At 34.8% G+C, this 15,536-nt stretch overlaps 1 protein-coding gene across 1 annotated transcript in view; it reads left to right on the forward strand.

The window, feature by feature from the left end:
* Window positions 1-15,536, forward strand: part of LOC133193870 (adenylate cyclase type 5-like) — a 29,693-nt gene extending 14,157 nt beyond the window's left edge. The window contains exons 13-19 of the mRNA XM_061329785.1: window positions 6,224-6,399; window positions 7,041-7,182; window positions 7,386-7,505; window positions 13,533-13,679; window positions 14,039-14,240; window positions 14,716-14,840; window positions 15,283-15,536. Of these exons, the coding sequence (XP_061185769.1) occupies window positions 6,224-6,399; window positions 7,041-7,182; window positions 7,386-7,505; window positions 13,533-13,679; window positions 14,039-14,240; window positions 14,716-14,840; window positions 15,283-15,465 (1,095 nt within the window). The 3' untranslated portion in view covers window positions 15,466-15,536. The remainder of the gene's footprint in view (window positions 1-6,223; window positions 6,400-7,040; window positions 7,183-7,385; window positions 7,506-13,532; window positions 13,680-14,038; window positions 14,241-14,715; window positions 14,841-15,282) is intronic.

Here is a 15,536-nt window from a genome sequence, read left to right on the forward strand (position 1 = left end):
GCGTGTTCAAAAGAACTATATACGGTATGGGCGTATTCCTGCCCCCATAATAGTCAAATTTTGAAAATCTCTTGAAATGAGAAAAAGTGCATACATTGTATAAAATAATCCAAATTAAGACAATATATTATGAAATTGGAAAAATTAGTTGGCTTTTCTTGTCTCTGTGACGTCACAAACTATTTGGATTTCCGTTATTTTTAAAAAAAGAGGCCAAAATGCACAGAGTTTGTTCAATTTTGACTATAGTATTTATAGAGCGCAAGCTTGCTCATGTACCATATTCACATATTTCATTGATATTATCATTCTACACATTATATCAAAAGATCTAGTCTGAGCAGACTTGCGCTCGATAATTTCCAATCAAAATACCGACGTAAAATACACTATTTTCTCTCAAAATCATTGCAATTTGGAATTTACGTCATTTTATTGACGTCATATCTAACTAATGATGTCATAGTTGATAAAAATATTTAATGCTTTGAAGTCTACAAATATCCACCTGGTTTAGAACATAATTAAAGATTTCTCCATCAAAGTTTTATTTTGGGGGCAGATACTGGCCACTACAGAATATAGTCCTTTAGCGCAATCACTGGGTATGGAGTTGTTGGCAAAATCATGAATTAGCGCTATACATGTCCATGCCGTATATTGTATTTATAAATGATTTCTTAGCGGTATTTATGAATTTGCACATTGTTGTCTGCGTCAAAACCACTAAAATATGAAGCCCGCTTTTTAGCTCACCTGAGCCGAAGGCTCAAGTGAGCTTTTCTGATCACATTTTGTCTGTAGTCCGTCTGTCCGTCTGTCCGTCTGTCCGTCCGTCTGTCTGTAAACTTTTCACATTTTCGACTTCTTCTCAAGAACCACTGGGCCAATTTCAACCAAACTTGCCACAAAGTATCCTTGGGTGAAGGGGATTCAAGTTTGTTCAAATGAAGGGCCACGCCCTCTTTCAAGGGGAGATAATAAAGAATTAGTGAAAAATTGATAGCATCTTTTAAAAATCTTCTTCTCAAGAACCACAAAGCCAGGGAAGATGAAACTCATGTGGAAGCATCCTCAGGTAGTGTAGATTCAAGTTTGTTCAAATCATGACCCCCGGGGGTAGGGCGGGGCCACAATGGAGGATCAAAGTTTTACATAGAAATATATGGGGAAAAACCTTTAAAAATCTTCTTCTCAAGAACAGCAAAGCCATGATGAGTCATATTTATATGGAAGCATCCTCAGGTAGTGTAGATTCAAGTTTGTTCAAATCATGACCCCCGGGGGTAGGGCGGGGCCACAATGGAGGATCAAAGTTTTACATAGAAATATATGGGAAAAACCTTTAAAAATCTTCTTCTCAAGAACAGCAAAGCCATGATGAGTCATATTTAAATGGAATCATCCTCAGGTAGTGTAAATTCAAGTTTGTTCAAATCATGACCCCCGGGGGTAGGGCGGGGCCACAATGGAGGATCAACGTTTTACATAGAAATATATGGGAAAAACCTTTAAAAATCTTCTTCTCAAGAACAGCAAAGCCATGATGAGTCATATTTATATGGAAGCATCCTCAGGTAGTGTAGATTCAAGTTTGTTCAAATCATGACCCCCGGGGGTAGGGCGGGGCCACAATGGAGGATCAAAGTTTTACATAGAAATATATGGGGAAAAACCTTTAAAAATCTTCTTCTCAAGAACAGCAAAGCCATGATGAGTCATATTTATATGGAAGCATCCTCAGGTAGTGTAGATTCAAGTTTGTTCAAATCATGACCCCCGGGGGTAGGGCGGGGCCACAATGGAGGATCAAAGTTTTACATAGAAATATATGGGAAAAACCTTTAAAAATCTTCTTCTCAAGAACAGCAAAGCCATGATGAGTCATATTTAAATGGAATCATCCTCAGGTAGTGTAAATTCAAGTTTGTTCAAATCATGACCCCCGGGGGTAGGGCGGGGCCACAATGGAGGATCAACGTTTTACATAGAAATATATGGGAAAAACCTTTAAAAATCTTCTCCTCAAGAACAGCAAAGCCATGATGAGTCATATTTATATGGAAGCATCCTCAGGTAGTGTAGATTCAAGTTTGTTCAAATCATGACCCCCGGGGGTAGGGCGGGGCTACAATGGAGGATCAAAGTTTTACATAGAAATATATGGGAAAAATCTTTAAAAATCTTCTCCTCAAGAACAGCAAAGCCATGATGAGTCATATTTATATGGAAGCATCCTCAGGTAGTGTAGATTCAAGTTTGTTCAAATCATGACCCCTGGGGGTAGGGCGGGGCCCCAAAGGAGGATCAAAGTTTTACATAGAAATATATGGGAAAAACCTTTAAAAATCTTCTTCTCAAGAACAACAAAGCCATGATTGGTCATATTTATATGGAAGCATCCTCAGGTAGTGTAGATTCAAGTTTGTTCAAATCATGACCCCCGGGGGTAGGACGGGGCCACAATGGAGGATCAACGTTTTACATAGAAATATATAGGAAAAATCTTTAAAAATCTTCTTCTTAATAACAGCAAAGCCCTAATTGATCATATTGATATGGAAGCATCCTAAGGTAGTATAGATTTAAGTGTGTCCAAATCATGACCCCCGGGGGTAGGGTGGGGCCCCAAAGGAGGATAAAAGTTTTACATAGAGATATATAGGGAAAATCTTTAAAAATCTTCTTCTCAAGAACAGCAAAGCCCTGATTGATCATATTTATGTGGAAGTATACTCAGGTAGTGTAGATTCAAGTTTGTTCAAATGTTGCCCCCCTGGGGTTGGGTGGGGCCACAATGGAGGATCAAAGTCTGAAATAGAAATAGAAATATATAGGAAGATTTCTTCTGATGAAGAACTGCAAAGCCATGATTAGTCATTTTGATATGGAAGCATCATCAGGTAGTGTAAATTCAATTTTGTTCAAATGATGACCCCCGAGGGTAGGGTGGGGCCCAATAGGGGGATAGAAAATTTTACATAAGAACACATAGAAAAAATATTTCTTCTCAAGAACAGAAAAGCTATGTTTAGTCATATTGATATGGAAGCATCTTCAGGTAGTGTAGATTCAAGTTTGTTCAAATGATGACCCCCGAGAGTAGGACGGGGCCACAATGGAGGATCGAATGTAACATAAGAACATATAGAAAAAATATTTCTTCTCAAGAACAGAAAAGCTATGTTTAGTCATATTGATATGGAAGCATCCTCAGGTAGTGTAGATTCCAGTTTGTTCAAATGATGACCCCTGGGATAGGGAGGAGCCACAAGGGGGGATCAAATTTTTACAAAGGAATATATCAGAAAATTTTTTTAAAATCTTCTCAAGTACAACAAAGCCATTTGTTATTTTGACATGGAAGCATCATCAGGTAGTTTAAAATTCAAGCCCCCCCCCCCCCCCCCCGGAATCTTTTCAATACTGAACTGATTTGTGCTTTTGCCTATCCACTGTGCTCAGGTGAGCGATGTGGCCCATGGGCCTCTTGTTTAAGTACACATACAATACTTAGATAAAAATTGTAAGTATTGATCATTTATGGTGACTAATTGCAAGAAACCAAAATTTGATGACAAAATTTAAGCTAAAATACACTGATCTTGAATTTTTAATATCCCCTCACAATGAAGTCCATTCCCAATTATCTAACTGCAAGCCCTAGCTACCTGGACCAAAGAGCAAGAGCCACTTAGGGCCTTTTTTGGCCTTGTGAAAATTCAAAACTTTATAGTTTTGTTAACAAGGCAATAAATAAATGCTTGAGCACTTGGTGAATGAATATCTACTGAAAATGGCGTAATTTTCTTTCTAGTCAATGCATTATGACGTCATGATTTGCGTCATTATTCACGTATCCTGAATATTTCTTCAAAAATGGACAAAATATGATGCCATTTTTCAATATTTCATATATAGCACAACCTCCGATCCAAAATGTGTAAATATATTATAAAAGTACTTTTAATGAAGATTATAAAACATTTATATTTTAATTTTTGGATCGAGGGGTGTGCTCATATTTTAATTCTTTGCTGAAGGTTCTCAAAAACACCTGTTTTCTGCAAAATTCAATGACATTGCAATTTCACACAACATGTTTTTCAATGCCTGGACTCTTCAAAGGAAATTCTGTTGTATAAACTGAAAGCACTAAGTCTCTACTTTATATTAATGTTGAATATGGTACACGGGGTATTAGTCAATAAATTGGGATATCTACAGGGCCATTTTATGCATAAAGCGAACCTATAGCTCTTTGCATAAAAGTTGTATGTACCCTGGGTAGGGATGCACTCTGCTTGATTATTAGTTTAGTGGGCTTTGCCTTTCTCAAAGGTAACATTCAATGAGGTGAGATCTGTAATCTTTGATTACCTATGTTTATGTAACAGAATTATCATGACTTTTTTTGTCTTGTTATACTGATAGACATATATTATATGTAACAGGTATTTGACCTGTCTGTACTCCATGAATAAAAAAGGTTCTAACACATCTGGACATTATATATGTAACGGGTATTTGACCTGTCTGTACTCCATGAATAAAAAAGGTTATGACAGTTTATATTCATGAATGGTATGCCAAGCAAACCATATTGTAAGTTAGATGTCAACATAGGGAGATTCCTCCATGTGTTAATCTGAAACCTATACATGTGTGATGGACAATTAGCACCTTTGACCTATTAGGGATTTTCTTATCCTTTGATTCCAGGGGCCGGGGCCGTCAAGTTTGGGAAAAATAGCGATATTTGGTTGAAATTGGGAAAGATATTTTCATACAAATAAATGGGAAAAACAAGCAAAGTCAAATATTTAATCATTTTTAAAAATTATTTATAGTATGAAGCTGTCTATAATAAACCAGCTGTAGTGAATATGATGTAATAGTGGCTGTTGAAGTTCAGAACCTTAAAAATGGTAAAGCCACAGGATATGATAACATTGTAAATTAATGAACATATTTATACAACTTTAATGTTGTCATCTTTTTTAGCTTTATGTAAAAAGTTCTTTAAAAATATTGATAGTGGGTTTGTTCCAGATGAGTAGATAATCGGTATTGTTTGATCCATATATAAGAATAAGGTGACCCAACCCAGCCTGAAAATTACCGTCCTAGGCAAACTGGAGAGACTGACATGATGCACGTTTAATAACGATCCCGACTTAAATTTTAAACATCGATCCCGCTCTAAAAAGTACACATGCAAACATCCAAAGTATTTCAAATACCTTAATTCTTGGAACTCCTCGGATGGCTCATTCATCACACAAAGAGAACATAAGCACCTTTTTGTCATTCTTGAATATTTTTTTATTTTAATAATTTACAACTGACTTTTTTTCATATTGGGAATTTTAAGGTAAAATTTTGGGAAAAACATGCACATTTCAGCATTGGGAAATCCGAATGGGGCCGAATTTCGGCCCCAGAGAGACCCTAAAAAAATCCCTGCCTATAATCAAGGAAGGTTAATTATGAAATTAGACTGGTACTCCTAGTTTGTGACATTTTACCAGAAATGAGGTGAATGTCTAAATCATAATACAATGGTATTAGTATTAATTCATTAATTTTTTAAATAACAGTATTAGTTATAATTTTTTTTTTTTAACATTAGATAGTTATATACATGTAGCTACATACTTATCCTATCTGTGCCACATGGGAGATCCAAGAGACCAAAAATTCTCATGTTATATTGTCACAGTTGACTGTGAATTCTAAAGTAATTACCACAAATTAATATTTATTTAATAATCCTCATTAATTTGTAAAAAATAAAATAAAATAGTTCATTTTCTTCAATATACAGTCAAATTAGTTTAATGATTTTATATTTTAAGTCTTAATCTAGAGGTGAAGTATATAGGATTTATTTCTTTATCATATGACTCATAATTATTTATCATATATTAACAAACAATCACTACTTTTTCCTCTTCCTTTGATTTCATCATCAGGCTTATCATGTAAACTATGAAAAGTTGTATTTTAAAATTAATATAGTACTGTGAAATGTGAAACCACAATTTCTGCAGTTTGCAAATGGTTGAACATATCAAAGTTTGTGTGTTTAAATTATTTTAATCCTATGGACATTTTACATAAAATAAAGAAACTTTAACAGATTATGAATGACAGTGTGAGTCAGATATCGGATTTGAATGTCTGCTTATTATAAACTGATGTCCACATTACTTTATTGCAGTATTTTAGTTTTTGTGTGGTACTGTCCATGGTGTCCTGTGCTGTATTCGTCCACAATAGCAGCTTGATAAAGATGGTGCTGTTAAGTGTAATGTCCATTGTTTACCTGATTGTGGTAGAAATCTTCTTCATCACAGTGTTTGACAACAGGGATGTTCTAGTCCGAGCCAATGTTGGGTAAGTCAAGGTTCTGTTTAGCTCACCTGAGCCTTGTATCAGGTGAGCTGTTCTCAATTGTCCATCTGTCTGTTTCTTTAGCTCACCTGAGCCATGTCTCAGGTCAGCTGTTCTCAATTGTCCATCTATATGTTTCCTTAGCTCACCTGAGCCATATCTCAGGTGAGGTGTTCTCATTTGTCCATCTGTCTGTTGTTTATTTGTGTGGAATGTAGACTGCCACGATAAGGACCATTGTCCCTCTGCTCACTAATATAAAATATTGCTTTATTGCTTATCATTTATGACAGAAATGACTGTATAACTTGAAGGAATAATACCGTACTATTAAGAAATTTCTTGTGGGTGGAATTATTGACAATTTGACCCTTTAAAGGTATCAAATTCATTTCTGCTTATTTAAATTCTTGGGTTGCAATAATCATGCATAGTTATATCAGGCTTAAAACTATCTTGATGTCAGCCCCACTTGCCATGTTTGAGAATAAAAGATGTTGCATTTACATAATATCTGAATTAATATTATATGAAAAATATTTTGCAACTGCAAATTTTGTTCATTTTCTTAAAAATTCCACAAAAATTGGTCAACCACAGTAGTCATATGTACTATAATTATACAATTCTTGTTTTTTTTGCAGGAGAACCTTAAATGAGGAAGGTTCCTCCATTGACTTGAAGTGGGAGACCATTGTTCTGTTTATTGTGTTGACAATTATCCTGTCCATTCATGCTCAACAAGTGGAATCAACTGCCCGATTAGACTTTCTGTGGAAAATTCAGGTAAAATAGAAAAATTCTCAATGAACAGCAATCTGCCTGAAAAATGGATTAAAATATGTCAAGGTTTACAATTGTAATCAGATAAAAATTTCAACCCCTTTAGCAGCATTGTTTTTCATCTTTTAAAAGAATCAATTATTATAATGTATAAATAAATAATCTAAGTAAAGAATAATTTATACATGTCATACTACATTTCACAGGCAACTGAGGAAAAGGAAGAGATGGAGAGTTTACGAGCTTATAACCTGCGACTACTAGCTAATATTCTACCCCTTAATGTGGCAGAACATTTCCTTAAAACTCAGTTCAAAAAGGATGAGGCAAGTGTTTGATTGCACATTTTTACCTCTTCCATTAGATTTTACCGTTCACAGTAGCTCAGTCGGTAGAGCGCTTGCTTCGTGATCGGGAGGTCGTGAGTTCGAATCTCGGCCGCGACTGACCTAAGTCGATAAAAAATGGGTAGCAACTGTTCCTTCGCCATGCGCTTGGCACTTTGAAGTGAAAGTTGCGGGTCCTTCGGATGAGACCTTAAAAACCGAGGCCCCGTGTCATGGCAGGCGTTGGCACGATAAAGATCCCTCACTGCTCAATGGCCCTGAGTGCAGAGTAAAGGTCAAAATTTGAAGCCCTTCACCGGTATATGGTGACGTCTCTATATTAGTGAAAAATTCTCGAATGGGACGTAAAACAACATACAATCAATCAATCAATCCATTAGATTTTACACCTCTTCAAATGATGGATCTGCCATTTTCAGCTCACCTGAGCCAAAGGCTCAAGTGAGCTTTTCTGATTGAAATTTGTCCATTGTCCGTTATCGTCGTTGTCGCCATTGTAAACTTTTCACATTTTCATCTTCTTCTCAAGAACCACTGGGCCAATTTCAACCAAACTTGCCATGAAGTATCCTTGCGTAAAGGGAATTCAAGTTTGTTCAAATGAAGGGCCACACCTTCCAAGGGGAGATAATTACAAATTCATGAAAAATTAATGGCATCATTTAAAATTTATGTGGAAGCATCCTCAGGTAGTGTAGATTCAAGTTTGTTCAATTCATGACCCCTGGGGGTAGGGTGGGGCCATAGTGGGCAATCAAAATTTTACATAGGAATACATAGGGGAATTTTTTAAAAATCTTCTTCTCAAGAACAGCAAAGCCATGATTGGTCATATTTATATGGAAACATCCTCGGGTAGTGTAGATTTAAGTTTGTCCAAATCATGACCCCCAGGGTTAGGGCGGGCCACAATGGAGGATCAAAGTTTTACATAGGAATACATAGAGAAAATCTTTTAAAAAAAATTCTCAAGAACAACAAAGCAAATTATGGTCAAATTTTTCTCAAGTTTGATTCTGAAATTTGATGAAATTAGAAAAACCTATGACCATTCTGTTCACCTGAGTGGAAGGCTCAAGTGAGCATTTCTAATTAAAATTTCTGTATTGTTTGTATTTGTTGTCCTTATTGTAGTCCTCATTGGTGTTGTAAACTTTTCACAATTTCATCTTCTTTTCCAGAACCACTGGGCAAATTTCAACCAAACTTATTACCGAGCATCTTCAGATAAAGGGGATTCAAGTGTGTTTAAGAGAAGGGCCATGCCTTCTTTCAAGGGGAGATAATTAAGAATTGTGTAAATTTAATGGCATCTTCTAAAAATCTTCTTTGCAAGAACCAATGGACCAGTAAAGATGAAACGTATATTAAAGCTTGATTATATACATATTGTAGATTCAAGTTTGATCAATTCATGACCCCAGGGGTAGGGAGGGACTACAATAGGAGATCAAAGTTTTATATAGGAATTTGTGAGACATCTTTAAAATTCCTTGTCTTAGAAATAAGAAACTTATTATAACTCTTACTACATGCGTGGATCTAGAGGGGGGGTTGGGGGGGGGTCCGGACCCCCCCCCCCCCCCCCCCCCCCCCGGGAATTTGCAGAGTTATTAAATATATATACTGAAGCAAATAAAAAATGACTTTGGACCCCACTATCACTAAATAGGTATTTTTCACGTTTGGGAAATGGATTTATCCTTTTTTTTTTTGACTGGGGTGGACCCCCCTGGAAAAAATTTCTTGATCCATGCCTGTATTGATATGAAAGATTCAAGTTTGTTTAGGTCAGGGCCCTCAGGAATAGGTTGAGGCCACAATAGGGTATCAGAGTTTTAAAAAGAGAGTATATAAGAAAAAAATTTCAAGAGTAGCAACACCATGCTAAATAATATTGAAAAGTAATGCATATACCTAAGTTTTGTGGAATCCTTTTTTTTAATGAGCCCTGAGGTAAGGATTAGACTAAAATCAGAAATTCTAATTTACATAATGCATGTGTAGAGGGAAAAAAATCTTCTCCAGAATGTCTACTCATCATGTTGATTGTATTGATTCAGAAGCATTCCAATGTTGTGTGGATTCAATTTTAAATTAAATTATCATGATAGATCTCTTAGGACTAGATTTTGTCCACAAAACAGAGTAAAAAAAGGAATTGCAGTAAAAAAAAATTTAAATCTGCTGAGGAATGGATTTTAAGGCCAAAGTGACTCAGGTGAGCATTGTGGCCCATGAGCCTCTAGGAAGAATACACAATGCCGTATTTTTAGTGAGGATATGTATATATGTATTAGGTTTGATGGAGAGAGAGATTTCATAAAATTCTTTTTTTTTTGGCAAATATTTTCAAGTATTTAAGCTTTTTCTATGCTTTAAACAACATATTGCTTATGCATGCAAAGAGAATTGTGAATTTAACCACATGTGTCCATCTAAAGTACTGAAATATATATAGATTCCAACTCAGATTTCCTTAAACACACTATTGAATAAAACTTGCTATGTGAGTGACCCTTTGCAAACTCACAGTATGTAGTGGTTTAAGGATGATTAACTTTTCTGTTTAAATATATTTATTGAAATACTGAGTATGTAGTTTTAGAAATTAACGTATTAACTAACTTATCTTGTATATCTATTAAAATTTAGATTAAGTTTTAAATGTCAGCTGTGTTCATTGAAGCTTCTGCTGTGTACTGTGAAATCACTAATTTTCATGGGGGCTCAAAATGTAAATTTTAAAGGACAAGTGCACTTAAGCAATGCTTAATGGGCCCTTTTCAGTGCCGTATTACTTTAGAATATATTACCAAATTGTTCTTTTTTGGTAATAGTTAAACACAAGTGGATATTTCTAATTAAAATAACGTTAAAACATCACCTAAATCAGCTCGGATTTGAAACAAATGAAGATTTTTAAATGCCTATAGATATCCCAAATCTGGAAATGTCGTACCGAACCAATTTGAGTTTCGTTTATTTAAATCAAGGGGAGGAGACATTTAAATCAGACACTTGAACAATCTGATGGTGGATCATTGACGGGCGCGTTTGCTGAATGATACTGCTTGCGCTATTTTACCAGAGAAAAATATTGAATAAAGTTGCATAGATGCCTGTATAGCCATAGTGATCAAACTAAGAAATTTGCACGCTTGCATTTGAAATAATACAATAAGTATTAACATTAGTTCCTTTAAATTTTAAAATGAAAAAAGTGTATTTAGGTGGTTTTCAATACTGGTAGCATTGTCTTGCATGAATGTTAAAAATGTTCGATACTTTTATGTATGATGACATTTTAACGACACTAAACTCTCCTAACCCTCCCGTGTTCCTAAAACCAAATACATACAAACTTCTCAATGTGGCACGACTTCGATATAATGATACCAAACGTGAATTTACAGTGAGCACTTTTGTTTACATGGGTAGAACTCAGGTGACTACCGGTATTTTAAATAATTTATTCCCCGGGTGGGTTCAACATAGGTCATACAGGTAAATAGCTTTCGCTTGCTATAGGAAAAACATTGAACTTTTCATACATTTTTAATATTTCAAGTACAAACCTAATCTTGTACAAATTTCCTACTTTCACACAAGTTTTATAAATGTATAATGTGCTTTTTGTCCAGGGTTGGCAAAAAACTGGGAAATACTCATATTTTCCAGGACGGTGGGAAATACTGGTAATTACCGGGAATTACTGGTATTTCCCGGGAAATACAGGGAAATAAGAAATAGCTACATATTTCATTCATATTGACATGTAGTACACCTTACTGGCTAAGATATCTACCTGGTATCACAGTCCCTTATTTGAAAAATTCCAAGTAATTCATTTTATATAATTATAAAACAGTATATTCATATACCAGTCATGAGTGTCATTTGTTATGCCCCACCATGAATATGGCCGGGGCATATAGTGTTTGTCATGTCCGTCTTCCGTCCTTCTGTCCTTCCGTCCTTCTGTCCTTCCGTCCTTCCGTCTGTCCTTCCGTCACACTTTGCGTTTAGCTCTGTTCAAAGCTCAGTTTCAAAGAAACTATCCAAGATATTTTTATCTTCATATGCTGATAGATATTGATGAGAGCTATGCAACTGCATCAACTTTTTTTGATCTTGACCTTTCTTTTGACCTTGACCTCACTTTTCTTAAATTAGTGTTTAGCTCAGTTTTAAAGATACCATTCAAGATAGTGTTATCAAACTTCAAATGCTGATACATACTGATGAGAACTATTCAACTGCATCAACATGTTTTGACCTTGACCTTTCCTTTGACCTTGACCTCACTTTTCTTAAATTAGTGTTTAACTCAGTTTTAAAGATACCATTCAAGATAGTGTAATCAAACTTCATATGTTGATACATACTGATGTAAGCTATTCAACAGTATCAACATTTTTTGACCTTGACCTTTCTTTTGACCTTGACCTCACTTTTCTTAAATTAGTGTTTAGCTCAGTTTAGAAGATACCATTCAAGATAGTGTTATCAAACATCAAATGCTGATACATACTGATGAGAACTATTCAACTGCATCAACAATTTTTGACCTTGACCTTTCCTTTGACCTTGACCTCACTTTTCTTAAATTAGTGTCAAACTTCATATGCTGATACATACTGATGAGAGCTATTCAACTGCATCAATATTTTTTAACCTTGACCTTTCTTTTGACCTTGACCTCACTTTTTTTAAATTAGTGTTTAGCTCAGTTTTTAAGAAACCATTCAAAATATTTTTATCAAACTTCATATGCTGATACATACTGATGTAAGCTATTCAACTGCATCAATATTTTTTCACCTTGACCTTTCCTTTGACCTTGACCTCACTTTTCTCAATTTGTGTTAAAATATTGCATTACTAATAAACCCTCGGCAGGGCATTCATGTCCTATGGACATATTTCTAGTTTTATGCTTGAGTCAGATAAAGGTCCATGAAAGGAACCCAAACATCCCAATAGATTTTTTTTTATGTAACTAAGGATCTAAGAAAATTCTTAAGTGTAGAGTATGGTATAAATATCAAAGCTAAGAAGAAGCCTTTCGGTTCCTCTCAGGTAATTATATCTCAAAACAGGAGCACAAAACTGTCCCAAGCAATTTGTTAAAACAACATGATTGATTGTAATAACTATGGTGTTAATAGAAGGATCAAAACGAGTCTGTTTTGTTCTTGGATTTATAATTGATAAGCTTAATAATTTTACAAAACTGAAAAGAAACTTGAATTGGAAAACTTCAGTTTTATACAGCCAGGGAAATGTTTCAGAATGCTTATGGGTATGGAACTGGAGTAGTGATACACTTTGAATATGTTAAATTGCAATTTAAGACATATTCAATATTGTTCATTTTCTATTTTTGTGTTTATTTTATTTTTGAATTTTGTATAAGATTGAGTGAATTAAGGCAATAAAAAACTTTTAAATTTTTAAATCCCAGTTTAGAGAAAATTTGTAGCATTTCCCAGGATGGGAAATACCGGTATTTACCACTGGTAATTCCCACCACTGGTATTTCCCGACCAACCCTGTTTTTGTCATTTGCACAAGTTTGTACAACGTTAGGCTGACAGTAAACAAAGGCTTTGAAATGAATGCCCTACCCCGATTTACTATAGAAAAACACAAATGTCGGCTGACCCCTACCACATTGTATGGCTTTGCTCTTTATATATTCATGAATTTCAGCGATAAAATTTGTTGAGAATCTTATGGTTTAGATATCAATTAATTATCTGAGATGAAAAATTATGCTTTATTTGATTCTTCATTTTTTCACATTTTACCGGAGCCCTTAAGTGCACTCGTTCTTTTAATTTTAATTTAAAATTCAATTTTATATGACAACTAGACACTTCAACCGCGAAATTTAATCCCCAGAACCCATTCTTCATCAAACCACGAAAATTTGACCCCTCGAATATATGTGATTTCACAGTTTTCAGACTTGAAAATGTTAACAAACATCTTACACTGTAGGAGATGTATTATCAGGACTGCGACAATGCCTGTATCATGTTCGCATCAATCTCCAATTTCTCCGAATTCTACATGGAACTGGAAGCTAATAATGAGGGAGTCGAGTGCCTTCGTTTGCTGAATGAAATCATTGCTGATTATGATGAGGTAGATATCCTTTAAATTACTTGAAGTATATAATCTAATAATATATTAAAATCATAAAAATATGTGATAATCAATTTGAAGCTTAATTATCAGAGCTTTTGTTTTAGTCTTTGTAAGCAACAACTTAAAGTTGAGTTTATCTTACCCTTAACGTCTAGATATATGAAAATTTAATAGGGCTCATAATTAAATGATACTGTTCTGGAATTCATTACATCATTGCAACTAAAATACTACGCTTATATCAAGTAGATTCTGAATAATGTGTACAGCATATAAATTATATAATGTGTATATATTCCAATAGATGTTTACAGTGTATAAATTATTTTATGAATATTTTGTTCCTTTGGAAACAGATTCTTGGACAGGAGAGATTCCGATGTATAGAAAAGATCAAAACCATAGGATATACCTACATGGGAGCTTCAGGTCTGACCCCTGAGACAAACTACTCGGACATGAGTCATGTGGTAGCCATGGCAGAGTTTGCCTTCTCCATTAAAGATCTGCTTCAAAATGTCAACCAACACTCATTTAATAACTTTAAGATGAGAGTAGGTGAGTTGTATTGCACTAAGGACTACTGAGTTTTTATCTTTTTTCATTGAACCCAAATTCTTTTGTTATTTTTGTGGTTGAGTGAAATTATGAAATTAAGTGATAAATGAACAACAAATTTGACTAATTATGGAATAGGATGAGTTACATATAGCTGTCCATGGATTAACATAATTATCAAAGAAACTTTTCATTGGCCAAATCGCCATGAATATTGGTGTAACCACAGTATTTAATCTGTCAGAATTATCTATTCAAGAGTCAATTCAAAGGAATTAAAAGCATTTTCTTCAAATTAGGTTCAGAATCTTAAAGGCAAGTAGAAAACAAAATTATATACCTAAAATGGGTCAGACTTTGGCTTTCCTTAAAACATATATGAAATATGAATTCTTCCACACTCCACACAGTAACAGTGTGAACAGAGGAAAAGAGAGAGAATTAGAATTAAATATGAACTATCTATCTTCTGCAGGTATGAATGTGGGTCCTGTAGTGGCGGGGGTCATTGGAGCACGGAAACCTCATTATGATATCTGGGGCAACAGTGTGAACGTGGCCAGCAGGATGGACAGTACAGGAGTACCAGATTATATACAGGTGGGTACCATCTTATGTACACTTGTCATTTGACCATAAATATGTTGGACAGACAGTGTAACTATGCACGTGTTTTGAATGATTTAAAGTTGTTTCTCAATGTTATTTGATGAACAGATGCATTTTGCAACTCAATGTAGTGTTATATATAATATACAATGTACATGTTTATCTTTGTGTATTTCTCATCAAAAGCGAACAGTTTAGCAAATATTAAGTGTATAATTTGATAATGTGCAAATGTAAACTTTCATCAACATGTATATAAAGAACCATTGAGTCGCCCTTTCTCGAATTCATGACTTCATTGAGAGGGCAAATCTTATAAAAATAAACACTGTTCGATCACGTCAAAGACGCATTGACTTGTAACATCCAGTTGCCTTTGATGTAAGCTGGGAAAGTTAAAATTGTATAACAATACTGATACTTTATTTTGTAGGTGACCAGTGAGGTCTATAACATTCTATCTGTCAAAGGTTACACCCTTCAGTGTAGAGGAATGGTCAAGGTCAAAGGTAAAGGGGACATGCTGACCTACTTTTTGACAGGGCGACCTCAACCACCACTAACTTCAATTCAGGAAACTGTTTCACAGACTAAATTAAACAATGAAAGGTCATAGGGTTAACAGAATATGTTTTAGTGTAAAAATTCATTCATTCATTTCTCTACAAGAAAACGGGGACAAAGAAT

Source organism: Saccostrea echinata, unplaced genomic scaffold (genome assembly GCF_033153115.1).
Source record: "Saccostrea echinata isolate AGI-Se365-2 ecotype Australia unplaced genomic scaffold, CSIRO_AGI_Sech_v1 ptg000028l, whole genome shotgun sequence".
In the NCBI taxonomy this organism is placed as follows: Eukaryota; Metazoa; Mollusca; class Bivalvia; order Ostreida; family Ostreidae; genus Saccostrea; species Saccostrea echinata.